The sequence below is a fragment of the Xiphophorus hellerii genome, chromosome 9 (genome assembly GCF_003331165.1).
Source record: "Xiphophorus hellerii strain 12219 chromosome 9, Xiphophorus_hellerii-4.1, whole genome shotgun sequence".
NCBI classification, from domain to species: Eukaryota; Metazoa; Chordata; class Actinopteri; order Cyprinodontiformes; family Poeciliidae; genus Xiphophorus; species Xiphophorus hellerii.
This window is the reverse complement of record NC_045680.1, coordinates 10,046,925-10,069,853: the sequence shown is the minus strand read 5'-3', so window position 1 is coordinate 10,069,853 and position 22,929 is coordinate 10,046,925. Positions and strand designations below refer to the sequence as shown.

Below are 22,929 nucleotides of genomic sequence, written 5' to 3'. Positions count from 1 at the left end.
GAGTCTTCCTATAGAAGCTAAACTATAATTCCTGAAACTGTCATTTTATCTTTATGAAAATACACTTATGGCTGCTCTTACTTATGATGTATCATTGTTTTACTTATTGCAGTCATGTATGTAAATACAAAATATAAAAGTATTGCAGAGTTATAATGACTGATAAATGAATTAAATAAATTGATGACTGTATAAAAAGACAACTGATTTTGACATTAGGTGTTTGAGCTGTTTCTTAAGAAAAGCGCTGAGTGGACTGTAGAAGTAAAAATAATCCTTCACATTCACCTACAGTTCTAATATTACAAATGGAGCTCTGTGGCATGACAGAACTGCCTGGCATGTGAATTGTCAGTCATTGTGTCCCTGTGTGATTATGTATAGAGCAAAGGCATGTGCTCAAACTATGGCAAGCTATCCGGTGGTCAGGTGGCTGCTATAAGATTAAACAACCTTTGCTCTTTGAGCTTCTGTGTGCGTGAAGGGTTGGGGGTGGGTGTGTGTGTGTGCTTTTAGACAATGTGGTTACAAGATACTTCTGGCAGAGCAAAAAACAGCAGAGCTTTGAGGCAACGAGTGTGTGTGTGCGTAACCAGAGACAGTGATTAAATGTTTTGAAGCACAGATGATCCAACAGTTGCTGTCTCTTGTTCCTGCTCTCTTTCTCTCCACACCCACCTGTGAGTCTTCTTCCCCTTTGTGTTTCCACAGCTCTTTTTTTCTTGTCTCTTTCTTGTCTTGGATTATATTATAACCACACAAGTTACACAGAAAATCTTCAGCATCTCCCCTTGATAAATTCATTGATTTATAAGGGAAAAGTAAACAAAGGCGTTAAATAAAACATTCCAACATTATTCTTACACAAACTCACCGAGCAAACACAGATATCTCAGCGTTATGCTGTGGGACATAAAAGTATATTGCTGGCTAATCCCAGACATTCGTCATGTCAACTCGTGCTGTGTTAGAAGCAGATTTAGAACATTGTGTTGTTCTCTGGTGCCACCTGGCACGAATGCTGAAATGCTGCTGCCGGCAACTCTAAGAACCGGAACTATAAATTCACACAGCGCTGAGTGGTTTTGGTATAGCACATCAGCAACAAACTCAGCAGACTTTTAATAGAGTCTTCAGTATCATTACAATCTTCCGAAATTATAAAATCACAGACTTTTAAAATAATTAATATGCTTACTTCATGTTTTGTCAATTTTCAGTTAAAAGCCACAAAGTTACAGATGCATGTAAAGATGTATGCAAGAAAATAGTCTCAATTGTGTTTTAACGTTCTACTGATTAAACTATAATTTTGTCATCACCAAATTTTGGACACCACAATGTCTACACAAAAATGTACGTCACCATTTTGTATTCTGTAGTTGAGCAAAATAAAATACATTATCTCCTACTACTCCTTATTGTGAAACCAATTCCCCACAGAGTGATGTTGCTATCATCTTTCTTCATTAAGGATAGTCTGCTACCCAGCTTTTTGCATGTAGGCCACAAATTTAATTTCTGGGCTTATCTGAACAGAGCACCTGTATCCAACATGTGTGTTTTGTCCCATGTAGCTTGTGAGAAGTTGCAATCAATCAATCAAATTTTATTTGTATAGCACATTTCAGTAGCAAGGCATTTCAAAGTGCTTTACATCATAACACACACACAAACACAAAGTCATGAAACACAGAATCGACAATCAAAACATTACATTAAGTCAAATGCCATCATTAAATTTGTAATTGATTATGTTTCAAATACAACTCTAAACAGGTGGGTTTTTAGTCGAGATTGCATTCAACTTCTTCTGACTTTCTTTCAACTGACAGATTTCATTGTGGGGTTTGCACAGGTAATGAATTTCCTAAAACTCTTAACATCAAATTGGTAAAATTCCTAGACCAACACAACTTTATTAGTTTATCCTAATAAAGTTTATCCTTAAAATTCTTCTTTTTTCCAGAGTTTCCTGAGCTCCACTTTTTAAAATCCTCATGTTAGAAACTGTACACAAACTCTGAATATGTTGTTCTGAGAGACCAACTTTAAAAAAGAATGTGCAAACGTGTCTTTTATATTAATTACATTGCTATGTAATATCTCAATAAAAAATGGCACAGTGTGGTTAACATGTAACACAATCTGTCTCTAGTCAGCACACTACCTGATGGCATCCTTCATCAATTCTGAAAGGAAAGAAAAGGTGTACAGATGTAAAAAGAGAGAAAGTGAATTACTGAGAGATCGAGTGGTGGAGGAGAAGGGGGAGCACCTATGCTATGGATTAACTGTCCTTCATGCTGAAAATATACATCCCCGGGCGCTTGGCACTGAATTATTAATTCAAATTTGTCAAAGAAAGAATGAGAGAAATCTATTGACTGGGACACAGGCTCTTTAATGGTCTCATTAAAGGGGAGGCTTCCCACACCATGCACCTTCTGCACTGTTGAAGGAGTTTCGGGGCAGTGGAGGTTTTGAAGGTGGAGGGAGGCAGCTGGGGGGGCACTTGACCCCCCAATGATTTTCTGTCACTTCATCATAAACAAGAAAGGCTGACATGCCCCAACCCCCTCACAACCCGCTCCCCGGCACTCGTCTCCTCACACACCCCAAGCACCGCCATACAAACCCTGGGTGTAATTAGCCAACGGCTGCAAAAGTGCATCGAATGTAAACGAGGTTCACATGCAAGAACTGAATCTGACAGATGGAGTCAGCAATAACACTCACATTTTAAAATGCCTGCTTGAACTGTTACTGACAGGTACAAATGAATTACAAGGTAAAGTCACTGTGAGCCTGAAAAGTCGTCTCGTAGGCAGCGCTATTGATTTCTCTTAATTCAACAGTTTTTTTTTCTACAGTACAAAGATTATTTCCACAAATTCCAGCATAAATAGCAAGATCAAATCCTGACTGTAGTTCATTAGATCTGGACCTGTCAGTCAAGTGTCGGTGCCATCAGCTGCACTCGGAGCCGTGTCGGTGGGTGGAATTTGGGCGGAGACGGCTCTGTCCAGACAGCATTACTGAGGTGGAAGAAGCAGAGACCTGTGGGTGCATCATTCCATCCGAGGCCAGCTCATTTGAGAGGATTTTGTTTTCACCTCCGAGGGGGGCTAAATCAGGGGGCAGTAAGGTGGGGAGAACTGGAGGGACCACAGAGGGCTAAGCAGTGAGTTCATTGCTGATTCAAGTCTCTTAGTAACCCTCTGGCAAATGGATTTTCATAACGCTGAGACAATGAGTTTTTTGTTGTTGTTTTTTTTTTCTTCCAAGCCTGTCTGAAGCATGTCAAAAATGCATGCACTGATAATTTGGATCATATTTTTTACACGGTGATTTTAACTTACTGATTCATGGCCACTTCAAATAAAATAACTTATTTATGGTTGCACCGCTAGCACAGAACAATTCCTACCATCTCATGAAAGAGTAATAATCAAAAGATAGTAATACATGTAATTTCATGTCAAGAAGACTTAACCATCCCTTTAATATTAATCCACACTGATAGCAGCCTCCCTATCTGTGTCCATCTGTTGAAGCTCTCTAACTAATTCAGGGTGTGAATTTACTCCCCCGTTCACTTCAAAATAAATCCCTACCACCTCCCAGTCAGCATAGGCAATGAGAGAGGCTTGGATCCTTTCTGCTCCGAGCGCCTTTCCTCTTGTTTATTTTATCAGACCTAAGGCACATTTCTCTGCTTCTTAATGTCTCTCGCCGGCTGCTGCCCTCCGCCCCTCCACCCCCCACTCACTACCACCACCGATACCAGTCTGTCAAGCCAGGGACCCATCCTTGGGCGACAGAACTCACCCAGCCGCTACCTGTTTAGCTTAACAACAATAGCTATGTTGTCGGTGAAAGGTTTTAAATCTGACTTAATATATCCCCAACTGGACAGTAGCTGCATAATTCTCTTTCATTACCGGATGGCTTTTGGCCCCTTGAGAGGCTTAAAGAGAGGGTTTGATGGGTTGGTGGGCAAATTGAGCCCTAATGCTTTATTCTGACATGCCGACAACAACCCGTCGCCTTAAATGGCCTGTTTCCAAGAGCTGGGACCCACTTGTAATTATGCACTGGTAGAATCTTGGATATTTGGCCTGTAGACATTAGGTACTATGTTGGCTTGCGGGCATGTTGCTATAATATGTAGCTGTGCGCCAGTGAAATAACATTCAATGTTTAAGATTAAAAAAAAGGCACTCCTCCGGTATTAACATGGCCTTATTTAAGTTATCTAAAAAGTCAAGAATACATTCTAACATCATTCAACAAATATAGATGAACATAATCATTGTCAAGTTTCAACACAGTTTCATTGTTAACCTCTGACCTCCCCTCTAAGGTATCAGTTTTCTCATGGGAAGCAGTACACAGTCAGTGGGTAGGTTTTATTCTTAAATTGCATGTTGTTATTATTAACCTTTATTTAATAAAGACATATTTAACCTAACATGCATTCTATGGGAGGAACCGATTAGTACTCACACATGCAGTGGGATAACTCCATATATTAAGGCCATGGCCTTAATTTTCAGTTGTTTTTTTTTTTTTTATCTTACTTTAAAGTCATTGAAGATGTAGAAATAAAACCACAGTATTTTTGATCTGTTTGATATTATATTTGACCACAACTAAATGTGATTTGTATTTTTTCCTATAAGTAAAAACTGTGGAAAAATAATATTGAAGTATTGTGTAACACAGCCAACCTCCAACCTGTGCACCAGCATGCTGCAGACAGCAGGCACATTCTTTTGAACTCACACATCTCTTCTTTGCATCACTTAATATGAAAACCATGCTACGAGTTATCCTGTGAATCTTCAGTGTTTCAAAGAGATTTTCCCAATAATGCATAGACGCGTTGGACCCCATTTTTCCAATTATGTTTTTCACTTACCACTAATTTGTAGGTGTTTTTTTTTAAGTGAATTCCCCTGATGGACTCACAGAAAAGAAGTGGGACTGAGATCTCGAGGGAGCAGGCAAACTTGTTTTCTGTTTAGTACAGATAGATGGGAACAGTAATACTCTAGTAGGAATCAGAACCTCCTTTAAAAGACAAAGACAATTCAAACTTGCAGACGAGACGTTGACAGTTTAGCAGTAATGCAAGTTGAATTGTGTGTTTGTGTGCTGCATGAATTTACTGAGAAGATGCAGAAGTTTAAAAATCACTGTTTGTTTTCTAACACAAACCAGAGCTTACATATTAAGACAGTAAAACACAACTCTGATATAAGCCGGTTATGTGGTAGTGTTGAACATGTGGCCATTGCTCCTTGACCTAGTGGCTTTTGTTTGCTCTTAATGCACCTGTTACCCTTTTCCTTTCTTTTTTAACACACATAGACATTTTATTTCAACACACATGCTGCAATACATTTGACCTATGTGGTGTGAAGCAACTAGTTAGTCACCCCTGGATGTTTTTTTATTCAGTGTCAAAGGTCACTAAGTTCTCTGTCAACACCACCTTTGCTGATTGGAGCCTAGATGACATTAATAATAATGAATCAAGTTGTTGTGGGCACTGTTGACTCGATAACAGCCCAGTAGGGTGCAATAAAGACATTCTAGCTGGGACACAAGTTCAACTGCTAACTCTTTGAAGCACTGCCGCTGCAGTAAAAGGTGATTCAGCTTTGATAGTCTCATATAAACACTGTTTAGAGCTCTCCCATTGGGAGACCTGAGATCCTAATGCGGGAAGTAACCTGTTCGTTTTCCACTCATATTTAATTGGCCAACTTTACTGACAGCACCTCATTTAACAAGGGTTTTATGACTCAGGACTTTTATGTGTTATTTCGTGAGCCGACAGAAAATGCATGCCATGAAGTTTGAAAGGTAGAGCGTGCACTGGCAGCATGTGACTGTGATGGCTTATTGATTTGGGCAATAAAAACATAACGTGGGAAATTGCAGAGTTGGTTTGCCATATATTGATTGTTAACCATACAAGAGAAAATTTTGTAAAAAAGGTCAAGTCTGGTAATAGTGAGAGTTTATTGGGAACACAGCAGGACAGAAAAAAGTGAATTAAAGTATTGTCAAGGGTTAAATGTCTTTTTATCATTTCAGTATCCCCAGAATTTGTAAATTCCCTTTTTATGATAAAAAAATATAATGGAAATATGCACAATAAAGAAAAAATATTGTTTTATTTCTGATATATGCCCGAACTAGATTTTTTGCTCAGAAGTTGACCCGATAAACATGCTGTAAGTGACTGACGTGTTTTTTTTACTTCCTTAGCCACTTACAGCATATAAACATTGCCCCGTATCTTTTGGCTTGCAAAACTATGCGAACTTTGACACCAGTTTATGAGTTTTTACACACCAGATCATCGACTCTGTGAGGCAGTTTTTGTGATCGGAGTCTAAAAGGCGTCTTGCACCGAGTGTCTGCACAATATGCTTTACATTTGTTTGCGTGTGTGTGTGTCCCTGGAGCAGATTGATAGGGTTTTGTAAGTATGTGAGAGAATATGCAGAGCCATACATGTACAGCAAAGAGCAGATTGAGTCTAATTAAAAAGCACAGCAGAGATTTCAGAGGTTCTGTGAAGGGGTGTGTGGTATGTAGGGGTGCATGCGGGTGGGGGTGTAGGCGTGTGTGTGTGTGCAGTGGCTTCGGCATGATCGGCCGTCAAATGAAAACAATGTATTCCATGGGACCTCGGGGTTTCCATTTGAGTATTCGGACACGGCACTCAGACGAACTGTGGCTGTTTTATGTAAAAAAAAAAAAAAGAAAAAGTTGATAATTAGTCCCTCAGTGACTGAATGATGAGATGGAGAGGAAGAGGAGGGGGAAAAGAGGCACTGAAGGCAGAGAAGAGAGTGCTTAGCGCATTTAGTAGTCCATCCTGGCACTGCCTGGGAAGGATTGATAAGGTTCTTTTTATTTGTTTGTTGTCTTTTTTTATCTTTGTATTTTTTTATCCTTTCTGACTTCATCAGCAAAAATACCTGTGAGTTTTTAATTTATTTCGGAACTGAGAAAATTATTTGAAGTGTTCTTCTGCAGTTTGTAACATCAGTTTAGTATTGTTTGTGTTCCCTTTTTTATGCAAACACAGATTCATTCGTTTTTCAAAAGAGTCTCTGGCAACAATTAGCAATTAAAATAAAGACTAAAACATTCAGTAATTTTTTTTTGCGATGCTTCCACCTCAACAGTCACAAGTAAGTGCAAAAAATTTGCATTTAATGTAGATGTATGTTTAAACAATTTGACTGTATTTTTTTTATCTTATTTAACAAATTTTATTTCTGCTGTGACATGACCCCATATGGTATTTTTACTTATGATTACCTTGAAATAAAAAAAACAACTGTTTTCTTGATATTTAGGCAAGGCAAAATTTCTTTTTTTTTTCAAGAGCAAAGCAACAAATATTGTTGGTGCTAATAGTAATAATACAAAACACTTCTAATAATTTCTAATTAATCTAACTTTTCCTTGTGTTTTGACTTAGAAATAATAAGATTTTAAGTCCTTGATTTTAGTGACCAACTCATGCCTTTTCCCATTCTTGAAAATTGCTTGAAAATGTGAAAATCTCAATACACCAACAGATATGATAGTTTGTAAAAAAAAAAAAAAAAAAAGCACTACTCAGTCAGCTTCAGCTTTGCTTCAGATGGTCTGAAGAAGTTGAAACAGAAAAAAAGCTCTCATGTAAACGTGATAAAAACTTCAAATATGATAGGATTAAAATACATAAAAAAATAACAATAATAACAAATGACATAATTAAACGGAACACAATTCAAAATATTCACATTTTTCAAGTTAACTCAATTCTACAACATCTCAGAAACTTTTCCATCTGTGTTTTTCCCACATAATAACAACAACCTTTCCCTCCACCCTCTCTTTGACCTGCGTAGGACGTTTGTGATTGAACGCTTAGAGCGCCCTGTGCTAGGTTCGCTTATGTAAGGCTATGTTACCACTTCTCTGAGGTGTTGGTGGTGTGAGAGCTGATTCAGGATCCTGATAGGAGGTCAGACAGCTGAATGGCAGCAGGAAAAAGCACATGTCATGTTTGTTTGGAGGCTCCTTTGTCACAGGCCCTCTAACCCCCACCGTTCCTGCCCTCCTCTTAGCCTTATTTAGCCCCCTGTCATGTCACCCAGAGGTCAGAGCAAGCTGAAGCTCACACATACACAAGTCACACAACAGCAGACAGACACACACATGCATACAGATTGTAATAGCATGGTAGACTGCATCATAGATGGAAGTGCCTTGAAGGACCTGCTTCTCATTCTCTAGACCTCATTAGTTGCTGATTTATCTCCCCCTCCTTTCCCCTAATGCTCTTGGTGGGTGGAGACGATATGGGTGCGTGTGTGTGTGTATGGGGTTAGGGGTAGGATGTGTGTGAGAGACAGAGAGTTGATTTGTTTGTTGGTGGTGGGTACAGCTACTATTACAAAAAGTAATACTATATGTATCCCCACAGATTATTGTGTCTATTTAATAATATAAAAAATGTTTTAAAGCTCAGCTCACTTAGTGTGTGATTTGATGCAGAAGTGCAAAGTGTCACTTCACAGTAGCCCACTGTGATCAGACTCAACCTGGGGGTCATACAAATTAATAAAAAATCAGACACACACATACAGCTCTCAGAACAGTCTCACCCTTGTGTTGTCTTGCGGGTCAAAAGTGACCCACTATAATGTTTAATTATATGACTTTTCCTAAATTGACCCCATCATTAGAAAAAGTGATACTTTGTTTTTGTTTATATTTCCATGTGGGCTGTACACCACTAGGGTAAAAGGATTGTCTTATGGGTCAGTTTGGACCCGTGAATTATAAAAACATTTAAACACCAGAAAAAGAGTTCAAAGGCCACACACAAACTTTCCCTAATACACACTCACACACCACCCCGCACACGCACCAGCCTCCCCCACTCCCCCCACGCACACATACATATCAAAGAAACTCCATTGATGTACAAATTGAACTTGCATTTGACCTGCACCTGCACTCAATCTGCAGCTAAGCCCTCACATCAAGTTCCCAAACAACATAAAACAATCTCAGACATAATAAAAATAAATTAAGTATAGAGGATATGAAGGTATGCTGAATCTGAGTATCCCTAGATGGTTCCTTGCTGAAGCCATGAGTAGACGTTTCACTGCCCAACAGGTGCTAAGTTGTATGTTTGCACATACTGTCCTACATGGGATCTTCAGCATAAGAAGTTGAACATCTTATATTGAGCAAATTCTTGTGCTGGAGATGTTCATTGTAGGAGCGTCTTCATATGGTGAAGAACATCTTCACACTACTGTATGAAGATTTTCTTGAACATCTCGTGTTCAACATTTTGTGTTCAACGTGGGATGTTCTTCATTTTATGTTCAACGTGGGGTAGGAAACATAGGATGTTCTTCGTCTTATGTTGAAGTTGAATGTAAGAGCATCTTTAAAAGATGAAGAACATCTTCATCTCATGGGAATATTTTCCATCTTAAGTTCAATACCTTATGTTGAACAGAAAATGTTCTTCATCTTGTGTTGAGGATGCTGAGGATAAGGACATCTTCATGAAATGAACATCTTCATGAAATGAACATCATCTTGTGAAGATGTTCTTCATTTTATGTTCAACACCTCATGTTGAGCAGAAGATGTTCTTCATCTTGTGGTGAACATCCCATATAATTATGAGATGTTGATGTTGAACAACAATTCAACATCAACATAAGAACTGATGTTAAATTGTTCAAAAAATCAAACAATATTTTGTTTTGTTGTGTTACGAGAGGTATTTTTATAATTCACTTGAACCGTTGACAAAAAAGTTCCAAATTGTTGACTTTTTTCCCTTTCAGTATAATTAATTAAAAAGTAATAACTTCACATTTATATAATTACAACAACGTAAAAAGAAAAAAAAGTGTGTAATACTGTTGATCGTCTTTTTGTATTGTATAACAAAAATACATGATAAAAAATAATTAAATTGAGTTGAATTGATAAATATCAGATTGTTTCATGATGCAAAATAGATTTTGGATTTAAAATTCAATTAATTTGCTTTATTTTGGGGCTTTTGTTAGGGTGGGTCATTGTTGACCCGTAAGACAAGAGGAGTAAACAGAATGTTAGGATCGCACAAGGGTTAAATATTCTGCAGTCCTACGCTTCATAATCATGACAAGCACACAAAGTGCTCAGGTTTGCCATTATCCATTTAGCAAATTTTTGTCTTGTCTTGCAATAATCTCCTCAAACCCCCAGTGAGCTCATTATTGTTAGGAAAAAGTGCTTATGGCTGCGCAGAAAGGTGGGGATTAAGAAAAGACACACAATGTATTTTGCACAAGCAATTAATAGTAAAAGTAGACTTTCTAACAAAGTGAATTCTAGCATGACGTTAACGTTATATTTCCCATACTGATCTTCTAAAAACTTTTGTCTACTTCTTCATAATAATCTGACAACTTTCCGCCTCTTTAAGATGGTGAAAAGATTTTTATGTTTAAGAAGCAAATGTGGCCTGACTATACCTCTGCCCTATATAATTTATTGTCCCCAGGGAAGTCATCTCTCAGAAGAACATTCTTGCTTTCACCTGATTCCTTCTGCATTGTCTTCCCAAGAGGCTCTTCAGAGGAAAACAGAAAAGAGAAGGAAGGGGGTTTCATCGTACAACATATGAGCCACAATAAAGGAGTCAGATTTTCTCGTTGTCTAACCCTTATGTATCAGTAATAATGGCAGATTTATCTTTATGCCCCTCAAAATTAAGGACAGTGTTACACTAACGGTTAGTGTAACACTGTCCTTAAACGCGTTGCCGGGGCTTAGTCACTAACCACTTCACCTCTTCACCTTATGTTTTTGTGGGCTAGCGTGACTTAATTGATTCTGTGAAATAAAGGGAGCGGCTTTTTAGATCTTTTTTTTGGGGGGGGGGGGGGGGGGGTAGGTGCACACTTAGGCACAAAGAACTTACAAATTTCAATATGTTTTCAATAAAGATGTTCTAATTGCACAATAACCTTTAGAGTCTTCTACAATTTTGCTAATACGCATTAAAAAATAGCGTTATAGCTTGATGCATGCCATTATGTTTTTTTCATCGATTCAGCCTTTTTTTAAACCATGTTAGTCTTGAAACAGCCATTGCCTCCACATCAGATCAATCTCTCTGGACTCCTTTGATCGGCTCCATCACTAGGTTGGGATGGGGGGTTTTTGGTTTCATCCTGCAGGCCGTTGTTGATGGTGTGAGGGAGGTGTTTGAGTTTGGGGCCCCTGGGGTTTTCCCGGGGTTGGGGTCACTGGAGGTGATTCTGTCGCCACGGGCCCCCACCTGGGAGGGGCTTTGGCTTTTTTGGGAGGTGACTTTCAGGTGGCTACATGTCATTTTAGGGGGTCTACTCTGCTTCTGGGTGGGTCTGGAGGGGCAGGGGGCCTTGAATTTCTGGGGGTATATGACCATTAGGCTGGGGCCTGGCAGAGGCTAGAGGGCTGGGGTCCTTTCGGATACGTTGCCGGGGCTTTGGGACGGTTAATGTGTGATGGCTGTGCCCTAGCCCCATTGGGCTTCCATACATTTTTGGGGCCTATTAAAGTGGCTTTTCTCATCTGATTGCAGGTTCACTCTTTCAGAGACAGCATTCTACAGACAGGGGAGAGGGGATCTCTAATGTCTTAAGTGCTCTGGGATTTGATCAAATGTTCGAGTGGTAAAGTTTTTTTTGTCTAGGATGGGGTTGGGTGGGTCTCTTGGGTTTGGCTTGGTGGTACTGCTACTGTTGAGCTTGCGGTGGATGTGCCAGAGCCTCTCTCCCTTGGTGGATTTGGCAAACCAGGGTGCCTATTGAGGTCAGCGGGGGAGTTGGCTCTCTGAGAGGACATTACATCACACATGCAGGTGTTTGGGGTGCAGATGTGTCTCTGAGATGTGATGAAGTTTCTTCATCTCAATTCCAAATTTTATTCTACAACTTAGACACTCTCATCTTTAACATTCTCATGACACACATACACTTAGGGCCTTGGCCTTGGGCATGGTTAATGGCATCCAGAGGGCGATCTTTCAAATAGCCTCACTTCTGGAACCACTTTCAAATGTTAAGTTGTATGTAGACATTGAAAGTTCTGGGTGGGTGAAGGGGACCATGTCCTGGATCTGGGGGCTGGTTGCCCTCTGGGATATCAATAACTGGACGTGGGGAGTATAGAGTGTGTATGAGGAGTGTGAGGGAGTGTATCTTTATGTGTAGACACATAAAGATTCTTGTGTGTCTTTATGTTGTGTGTGTGAGAGTATTTTTGTGTGCAGACTTGAGGGTGGGATGGCGTGATTGTGTCAGTGTATCTGTCACGTCAGGTCTTTGACTTCCCTGTCTCCTAGAACTCCTAGAACTGGCCAAATTTGGGCCTTGTTTCCCCCCTGTCACAGTTCGCTGTCGGTTGGCTGGTGCCTCCACCCAGATAAATAATAATGATTGTATTGTACTTGTCTGAGAGCCTTTTTATTTACTTTAGGATTCTTCATTGTATTGTCGTTCTGTCAGTTGATTCTGACTTAAATGTTTGAATCATATGTATATACAGTATGTGAATCCATGCAAACTTGAACTATATATGTGTGGTTTGTATTTCTATTATTATTAAGAGCATTACAAATTAATGAAGAGTCCTTATGAAAAATTCAGAGTAAAAACAATAATAGTTGTTTCAAAGACGTAAGAATACTTTTTGCACTGCGTTAATATCTTTCTTCCTTTTTCCTGCAGACGTGAAGAACTTAGAGAACTTCCACCTGGTGGAAAGCGTTCAGGAGCAGGTCAACGCAGCACTGCTGGACTATGTGATGTGCAACTATCCTCAGCAGACTGACAAGTTTGGCCAGCTGCTCCTTCGACTGCCGGAGATCCGAGCCATCAGCCTGCAAGCTGAGGAGTATCTTTATTACAAACACCTGAACGGCGATGTGCCCTGCAATAACCTACTCATTGAAATGCTGCATGCAAAAAGAGCTTAACAACCGGACAGTCCTGATTCATACGACAACTGCAAGGACGTTTGTAAAAACTCATCGACTCATGTTCTTTTCTCTTTTTTTTCCAAACCCAAACCTCCAGCTTGTCTACGAAGATAATACATTCGGGAAGCTTAAAGTGTCAGAAACTCTTATTTATACTGAGCTCATTATGAACTTGAACACTCGGAGACTCACGTTGTGCGTAAACAAACAGCATTTAGATTGCTTTATTGTAAAAATTCAAATAAAGATAAAAAAGACTGCAAGAAGACTGTTCTCTTCAACTGAACTGCAGAAAAAAAAGAATTTTGAAGGGCAACAAAGAAAAAAAAACACTTGAAACAAACTCCATGTTTGACACTATATGATGATTTCTGCTCGAGCAGGACCATAAGACTTTAGGGTTACAAGTTAAAGCCTTCTGAAAATAATAAAATGTGGATTTGTGCTGAGAAAAGGAAGCCGAATAACACTGCCCTTCTTTCAGACAGCTCTGTAGCAACAGCTTAACGTTCCTCCTGCGTGTTCTCCCACTGAAACTGGGCTTCAGCTGTTGTTGGTACTGTAAAGTCAAACTGACACGCAGCCAGCCAAGCAAGTGACTCTATTTTCTGATCTCCCATATGACACCTGGGATCGGTCATTGATGAACAAAAAACTAAAGGGTGAAATGTTTCTGTCTTTTTCCAGACATTTGCTATTCATGGTCGCCTTGTTGACCCCTCATCTTGTTCATCATTCTAAGAATAATCTTTTGTTATTTACCTCAAAAAGAACAGTGTTAGATAAGCCCTGTTAATAAAGTCACCATAAAGAATTACGTGCATACTCCCACTTTTTTCTGCAGTTAACACTCTCTTTTTAATATTTTACCAAACTTGGAACAAAACAAGTCATGATTCCACAGATGGAGACGGAACAATCCTGCCTTCCTCCAAAAAGACCAAAGCCCACCGTAGAAGAGGGAAGGAAATGACTAACACCTTAATAATCAGTGTTACAATGCGGAAAAGAAAAAAAAATTGTGATGTCACAGTTATGTGAGTCTTGCCTTATTTCATTACCATGCTAGCTAACCGTGCAGATGTGAATGAAAATATGTACAAATATATAAATATATATATAAAATATTCATGTTGTAAAAAAAATAAAAAAGACTAATTCAACAGGTGTTTACATTCATGTTGTCATATGGGAGAGAACTGTGATGAAGCTTAATTTGCAAAGTAATGATTTCCAAATGAAAAATGAAATCATCAAAATGAAGGAAAGGGTTTCTCTGGTGTGTTTTCTTTGGTTTGTGTACAGTGTTTACTCTTTTTTTATTTCTTCATAACAGTACTTAAATTATGTCGTGAGACACTAAAATCAAAGAGGAATCACACATTTAAAATTTTTTATCAGCATTGCTGTCTAGGGATTGTGCTTCCCTCTCAGCATTTTATTTGTAAATCCCGTTTTTGCTTCTTTCTTTTTGTTTATTTCCCGTTCTTTAAATTTTTTGATGTACAGTATGTCACTGGTTACTCTTAATATTGAAGATAATTTATTGCGTCGCTGGGTCTCCATCTTTGTGTTACATGACGTGAGGTGTCCACGCCAAAATAAATTTGTTTATTGTAGCATGCTCTCTGTTTTGTTTCCATGAGTGGTTTTCAAATACAGAAAAACCCTTTAATTTTTCTTATCTATTTAAATGTCTATGCAGGTTTGCGCATTGAAGAGTATTTTAGGGGTGTAATATATTTGTGTCACATCAGTTTTACTCACTAAATATGAACCTGAATCTTTGTTCTGTCTGGTTTGCTGTTATACCAAAGACTTCTCATTTACCCTTTTATATACTTTAATGACTGTGCACACAATTGACACACAGCAATGAAAATAAGTACTGAACACATTAGTGTACTTTGGAGACCACTGGTATAAAATTCAGTAACAAAACAAATATTCCACACTGTAAACAAGCTTTTAACTAACGTACTAAAAAGTTTTTAGTACGCAGCAGAAACATCTCTTGGTAGTAACAACTTCAGACATCCTCTTTATGGAGAAACTAGTCACATGTTACTCAGGTGTGATTTTGACCTATTCTACAGAATCTGTCTTCCAGAAAGAAAATTTAAGGCACACTATTAGTTGAGCCTTCCTGGTAACTGTCTTTTCTCTGACTTCATACAGAATTTCCACGGTGGTGTCTTTGGGATGATTTTCTTGATGGAAAACCTGCTGTCACTTCATATTTAGTGTCTTAACAAGAATGTGCCACTGCTTTGTCCATTCAGGCTTCCTTCATTGCATGAAGTCTGCCATTTACGAATGCTGAGAGACAGCAACGCACCACAATGTTTAGTTCAAACCTCACAGTTGGCATTTTGGGGTTATTGTGAACAACCGTGTTGCCTCCAAACATAGTGTGTGGTATAACATGCAAAAAGCTGTATTTTGATCTCATCTGATTTTGATATATTTATCTTGTACATTGGCTTCATTCATTTAAACAGGTTTCCAAATGCATTTTCTTCATCTGAGGAGTCTTGCACAGTGAGTGGGCATGGAGGCCATTGGAGCAGAGTGCATTACTTTTTATTTTAATGGAGAATCTTATCTGCTAACTCCAGGTCTTTTTGAAGCTCCCTGCATAATTATTGGATAATTCTGCTGAGAAAGTTTTTCCACTCCTCTGTCAGAAAAGGCCACTTGGCAGCAGCACTAATGTTCTTTCATTTCTGTATTTCAGCTCCAAAAATTAATTAATTAAAAGCCTATTTCACAGACATGGTCAAAAATACTATAGACAACACAATTTATGTATCATAAATCACAGGACATAAAATTAAGTATATAAATAAAGAACAAGTTAAAAAGGCATTAAAGAAAAATATAAGAACATGAAAAAGATAATAGAAAGATACAAAAGACGGTATAAAATCTTATGTGAATGTCAAACTAAATAAGTGGGCATTTAACAGATTTTTTTAGTCTTCACTTGAATTCATTTCAGAAGCTTAGAAAAATATCTTAAGCTCATACATGAATGTGATTCAATTCAATAAGGTTGCAAAAGTACTTTAACTCATTTTTATATTAACTGAGTCATTAACTTGCTGTGGTCTGGAGAATGATAGCTTCCTAAATACTGACAGATTTCAAAAATCATTTTGGCTTTTTGTCTTCAGATGCTTTTGGCATGTATTCAGTGCATATCCCCAGTTTCCTTCCAAGTTATTATTTATCAATAAATAATATATTTATTATGGTGTCCCCGTTCTAACTGGATTGTTTTCCATTACATTAAAAACCCTTCATTATTATTATGCCAAAACCACTCCTTTTATCACGTAGTTGTAAAAGTTTTTGATCTAAATATCCCCTCGCCTGATTCCAAAAAAATGCATGGATTGTTAATCTTATTAAAATTTTGTTAATGAATTCATTATTTGAACAAAACCTTTCTAGTGACATGTCTAATTCTGCTGCGATCTCTGTTGTTGAAATTCTGAAATGTATCATCAGAACTTGATCTTGATTGATCTCTGAGGCAGATGAGCATTTTGTTTTTGTGGTATAATTATAAAACGGTCTTCTCATTCCCTGTGATGTATTAATTTAAGCTTAAATATTGGTTGTTCAGTATTGATAACGATAAATTGTTTAACATTTAAACCAACAAAGCATTCACAACATGTAGGAATGAGACATAAAATAAATTTTTTATTAGAAAAAAAGAAATATATATACTGTATGTGTGTGTGGGGGTGTGTGGGTGTGTGTGTGTGTATAGTTACATCACATTTACACAGAGTACCTCTGTTCAACTTTTATTTCACCTTCTGTCACATTCTGGGTCTTACCTGATTGTGAAAGAGTTACAAATCACTTCAGAAAATTATTACAAAACAAATTTAAACTAAGAATGGGAAAGTTAAACACTGTATATAATAACTGTACAGCAAGAAAATGAAAGTATCTTACAGAAAAAATATAATTAGTTATATTGGCTTTATAGCAATTCGACTGCAATTTATAGCAATTGCTTTATAAACAATCAAAGCTTATGTTTATAAACTATAAACATAAGCTTTATAGTTTATGTTTAATAAATTAAACATAAACCTAAGGTATTATGTATATATCATCCAGTATATCATTAAAATGGGTTAAAGTCAATCAGTACCTCCTCATTTCGCACTCAAATGAGTTCTCTTTTTTGACAGAATCACTGATTAGAGAGAACAGAATAAAAAGAGGTACGATAGAAAAAAGGAAACATCTATCAGAAAATAAGTCACAATTTTAAACAACACATCGTTAAGCCAGTTCGGTCACTCTATACAAAGTTTATCTAAGGTGGAGGAATGCGAGGGAAACAGGAAGCTGCAAACTCAACGTCCATGGGAACATGAAGGCTGCATCCAGCTGGCAAGGCATCCACTTCTACAGGAGGAGGCTCCTGGGCGTAGGAAGAGAACAGGTAACTATTCAGTACGAACATTCAACATGCCAGGATTTAAACTTAATGCTTGAAAATAATAAAAAACACCTGGGAAAGTAAAAAGAAAAGAAAAACAAATTTAGATTCTACACTTCACACTTCAACTCTGATTAAGACAAGACAGAGAAAAAGTAATAGGTTTTTTTTGTATTGTCAAGTGACAATAGAAAAAGTTATCATCTCTTTCTTACAACTTTTAAATTAAAAAAGTTAAAACAAGATAAGATAGATAAATAGCATGAATCCAATTTTAAAATCCATGTGTTTCAGTGGGATGGTAAAAGAGTAGACAAAACTTCAATTCAGAATTATTTTTTTTGTTCACATACATTATCTAATCTGGCAAATAATATGGTAGAGTCATATGCTAAAACACTCGCAGTTTAATTGCTATGAGAGCGGATTTACAAAGTATCAACTGCTGGACTGAATACAATTAGATACCACAATTTTAACTTTGTTTACAAATAAAGAAATTTGAAAATTATGTTTTATTTTGTGTTGGACTTTACAGTCAAAAAACCCATGTTTGTTTGATGGCAAATTTGTGTAGAAGTTCAACGGGTGTCTATACTTTTGCAAGTCACTGCTATGACATTAAGCTTTTTTATTGAAAGGCATATTACATACTATTAATTTGTTCCAACAACAAGACCTTACTTTGTCTTATATTCCCAGTGAAATACAAACATTCCCTCTTAATTTAATAAAAAGACAATATTTCACAAGGCTGTACATTTCCAGAAAATTACAGAAAATGGCCATCCATTTTCATCTTATTAATTGATTTGTTTAAAATGAAAAACACTAACATTTAAATGATATGAGGACACCTTTAATTGCTAAGCAAGTAACAGAAAGCATTAGCAGTGCTGACACGCAGCAATAAGGATGCCTGTCACAAACAGGCAAACGGCCAGCTCGATTCCCGACGCACACTGTTGCAACCCACACTTGAAGCTTGGCTTGCAGTGCCTGCCCTCCTGTCTGTAAATGTGTTAAAACCTGCTTTCACTCGCTCTGAATTTGTATAAATAATGTATATACATTTATACACAGACTCTAACAAGTGCAGCCTCAGGTGAAAATACTCAGAAATGCATGCTCTGTGCATCCCCGAAGGTGGACATAAGCTCCAAACCAAGTAACTCAAAAGATAACCATGCAGAGAGTGAAAAAACACACACACATGGATAACTCGCCAAAAGCAACATAAGCACAGAGACACCGTTTTTTTTTTTTTTTTTAACTCTCTAACACACAGTGCTGTCAGTTTCTAAACAAGTTTTCCTCTCCATCACACAAACAGCCCCAAGTTCCGTCTGCCAGTGTTATATGAAGCTTTTAAACTCTGGAACCACATCACTCGTGTTTACCGAGACGCGCTTGTATGTTTCCCTACATTGTCAAGCACAGTCAAAGCGAAAGAGACCGCGGGGGTGAAAAAATGCTAAAGCTTTTAGAAGTGTTCCAAGACTGTGGAAAAATGTGTAATAGTGGGCTGGAATAAGAATATTTGCTTTCCAGCACAGTTTGAGGGGGGCCCTGAGGCTTTACTGGCCGTATAGTGGCAAAAATGTGTCACTGATCAGTTTTTCTATAACTGATCATGATTTGCTCTATACAATTTGCAACGTTCCCACTATTCAACAACCTATACATTTAAATTAGCAGCTGCTTCCACAGTCTGCAGACGTGTTGACATAAAACATTTGGAAAAAAAAAAAAATCAGGCATTGTCAGCTTTTTGAAGTCTGTTCTCATTGTTGCATATAGTGAAACAAAAGAATATGCAACATTAAGTAATTGTGGTGACTCTTTATGTTTTAACAGTCAGCTACTACCAGTAAAACCGTAAACTTAAAACATTACAGTCACAGAGGTAATCGCATCCTTGATCATTTTAATGTCTTATGAACAAACAAATATATTTATTACATTTCCTCACATCATGGAACATTTATTGATGCATGAATTTGTTTTGTGTTCATCCGACTCAAATGTAAAACACACATGCAGAACATGAAAACAAAAAAGAAACAGTTCAACCCTTCAGAGACACAATTAGCCAATGTTCTAATCACTTACACCAAACAGCAACTGGGGGACACGATGTTTGGCGGCCTGATGGACAAACTTTAAAAATGTAAAGATCAAATTAATAAGCAAACATTGTTAATGGGCAAACTCACTATTATTATGCAAAAGCATCACTATGGCATGCAAAACAAATAGTCTAAGGTTTGGAGATGGAATAGTTCGAAGGCCGCTGCCGTTTCATTTCAAAGCATGCATTATACATCATTGTGCATAAAGAGGAAGCCTACAGCATTACGCTGTCCCCCTACCCCACCTCCCCACCACAATGATTATCCTTTATTATTCATTAAAAAAAAAAGATTGAGCGAGAAAAAAAAAATACAACTTTTAAGCACCTGTACCTCGCTGCCAGCATTCCATTAATTGCCTGCACAAAGGGGAGAGCCTTTGGAGATTTTTCAATTTCAAAAAATGAGGAGCATGCATTCAGTCGTGCTCATGTTATACCGGCACTTAAATCCTACAGAGCTCACATAAAAAAGGACTCAAGGTTGCATCCGATTGAAAGCCTCCAACTACAGCCACTTTAGAAATCCATTTAGCAAGCGGGAGGTTAGAACATCTAATTCATACGCAGCCGCTCTGTTAAAACGGTTGCGCCAATGTCTTTTAAAGAAAAGCACACACTTTCTCCTGTGTTTGCTTGGCTTCATTGTAGGAAATATGAACCTGGCTCATAGAAAGACGGCAAGACACAAAGAATTAATCTTGCCAGACCTCAGCCAAGTGGCGAAGGTGAATGCTGGTGAATGACTGCTTGTGGAAACTTGACCTTTCCTTCAATGAAATCAAAAGGAGAGCTCTATGGGAGCAACAAAAGAAGGAATGTTGTGACTGTAATGAAATGACAACCTGACAATCACAACACTATTCATCAACTGCAGCATCTGGGATAAAACACATAATTATATTTTTCGTGTGACCTCTGAGAATGTCTGTGAAGAGACGATAAAAAGTTTCATGGAACAAAACTACAATAAGGTAAGAAAACAATTAGTGGCCACTTAACCTAAAGAAGTTTATTCTCCTAAAAACGCATAATTAATCAACACTTGAGCTGCTGCTAATGTTTGCGATTTAATTGCTTATTTGAAAGACTATAGCCACTTGTTCTTACAGTTAATAGATTAGTAGAAGCATTCAGCAAAAATAAATAAGCAGAATAATCTGATTAATGAATACAAGTGGGTGAGTAGTTCTGAACTTATAGCTCACTTATTGCACATAGTTCTTTAGATACTATGATGTCTATTTAGGTTTCACTGCCTCTTTTTATACGAACTAGCTATATATCTGATGGGAATATATGATTGTTACAACCTCTCCTTTTCAATTATGCTTAGCCTCACACCTTGTGATAATCATATTCTCATAAGTGATTCTAAAGTAAAAAAAAATAATATCAAAAAATCAAGAAACTAAGCAAAATTTAGATAGCAAAAATTAGCTGAGAAGTGATGATGTTGCATATCATCACCTTCCTAAAATAATAATCTAAGTAATTTTTAGCCATTTTTTTGTGCCTAATTCATCTTTTGGCAAAAACAAAGAGGTGGGGATTTTTATTTATTTATTTATTTCCTTATTTATTTATTTGCACAATCATTTTTGGCAAAAAATGACTTTGGCCATTCATTATTTTAGGAAAATGATACTAAACACTGAACTTGGGCAATAATGCATACAACAGTGGCAATCCAAGACAAGATTCAAGTCAAATCATCTTTTTGCCCTTGTTCAAAGGGCAAAAAGGGGTTTTTTTTTGTTGTTTTTTTTTCATCTGAGAAACTTTATGCTCACAAACAGCAACTGTGGGTGTCTCAGTGGTTTTTGTATACTTTTCTGCTAGAGCTATGTGGTATTGACATGCCATGCCATGTCTCCCTGTCCTTTAACGTTGTGTAATTCCCTGGAAACTTTCTGTGTATACCAGGAATGCTGCATATATACAATGAAAATACTGATAGATTTACAAGTCAACATGCTTTGAGATAGTGTCTATTAGTGAACATGTTTGTCAATGATGAAATGTGTTAACACACCATCCATTTGTTTCTATAAATGAAATGAACTGTGAATCTTCACAAAAAGAAAGAAAAAATAACTTTTCTTCTCTGCTTCTGTACAAACACTCTCATTTTCAGCTTGAGGGACATTTCTCGGAAGCCCGCACATGCAAACAGTTGTGTCCACATTGTCCCCATCAAAGAAAACTGATTATTTAGTTTGCTATCTTCCTCTTGAGACAATAATGGTTTCAGTTTGCTGGCTTGAAGTCTTAAGAGAATCTGTCTTTTGCCAGAGGCAGCTGCAGTGATGTAACATCGCTCTTTTAAAATGAGCATCAGGGATTAAAATGTAACAGGCAAAAGGACAATATGAGGAACTAAGACACAATACCCTTTGAGAAAATTCTTTAGCTATCTGTTGGGTGAGAAGTTCATTTTAGAAACATTTGGGAAAAAGTGTTGTTTTAGGAAGTCTCAAGCTCTTGGTTTCCTAAATTGTGGATCTGAATCACAAATGATTGCTTTAGCAACTGTTGAGTGGCTCCTAATATAATAAAAAAGATTTTCAGTACATAATAAGGAGAAGTTCTAGTCTCTTAAATATAACAGGTTCTTACATGGCAATGTATCTCCAACAGTAAGTGCAGTGTTTCGCCTTAGTTCAAAATGTGGTTTTAATAATTTTTTTAATCTAAAAAGTTTTATGCTCTCTAGTAGGGAAAGTTAAATGCATAAAATAATGAAGAAAATGTTTATGTGGCTGAATATCTTACCAGTCACTGTTGCATAAACTGCAATGTTGGCTGACTTGTTGCCACTCTTTGTGTCTGGCTCTAAGCCACCAAAAAGTCACTTTAAATCTTTAAAATCACTTAAAGCTACAATAAGCCTTAGGGACGTCCGGGGAATAGTGTCAGGACACTGCATCTGTCATCCATGAGCACCATATTACTACCGGCTATAAAATAAGTGGGGAGGTTAAAGGGAGAGACAAACACAATTGGCTGGGTTAGACAATTACTGCAAAGGTGCCCTTGAGCAAAGCATTTAAAAGCCTTGCAGTGATGGTACTTCTCAAAGATTGATCGTGTATGCATAAATGTAAAAAGGGTTGGCTGGAAAATGAAGTGCAAGCTAACAATGTTTACATTTTCTCTGAAAGGAAAATACCCTGTATTTTCTGGAACTATGAATACAGAGGAAAATACACAGAGAGGGATAAAGTACAGACATATATATATACACACACACACACACACACACAT

General features: G+C 37.5%; 2 protein-coding genes across 2 annotated transcripts in view; one reads left to right on the top strand and one right to left on the bottom strand.

Moving 5' to 3' along the window:
• The window catches only part of nr5a2 (nuclear receptor subfamily 5, group A, member 2), a 71,703-nt gene extending 55,381 nt beyond the window's left edge, over nucleotides 1–16,322 (top strand). The window contains exon 7 of the mRNA XM_032572234.1: nucleotides 12,813–16,322. Within this exon, the coding sequence (XP_032428125.1) occupies nucleotides 12,813–13,060 (248 nt within the window). The 3' untranslated portion in view covers nucleotides 13,061–16,322. The remainder of the gene's footprint in view (nucleotides 1–12,812) is intronic.
• Nucleotides 16,323–16,761: 439 nt separating this feature from the next.
• LOC116725853 (adhesion G-protein coupled receptor D2) overlaps nucleotides 16,762–22,929 on the bottom strand; it is an 89,211-nt gene continuing 83,043 nt past the window's right edge. The window contains exon 25 of the mRNA XM_032572231.1: nucleotides 16,762–17,513. Within this exon, the coding sequence (XP_032428122.1) occupies nucleotides 17,406–17,513 (108 nt within the window). The 3' untranslated portion in view covers nucleotides 16,762–17,405. The remainder of the gene's footprint in view (nucleotides 17,514–22,929) is intronic.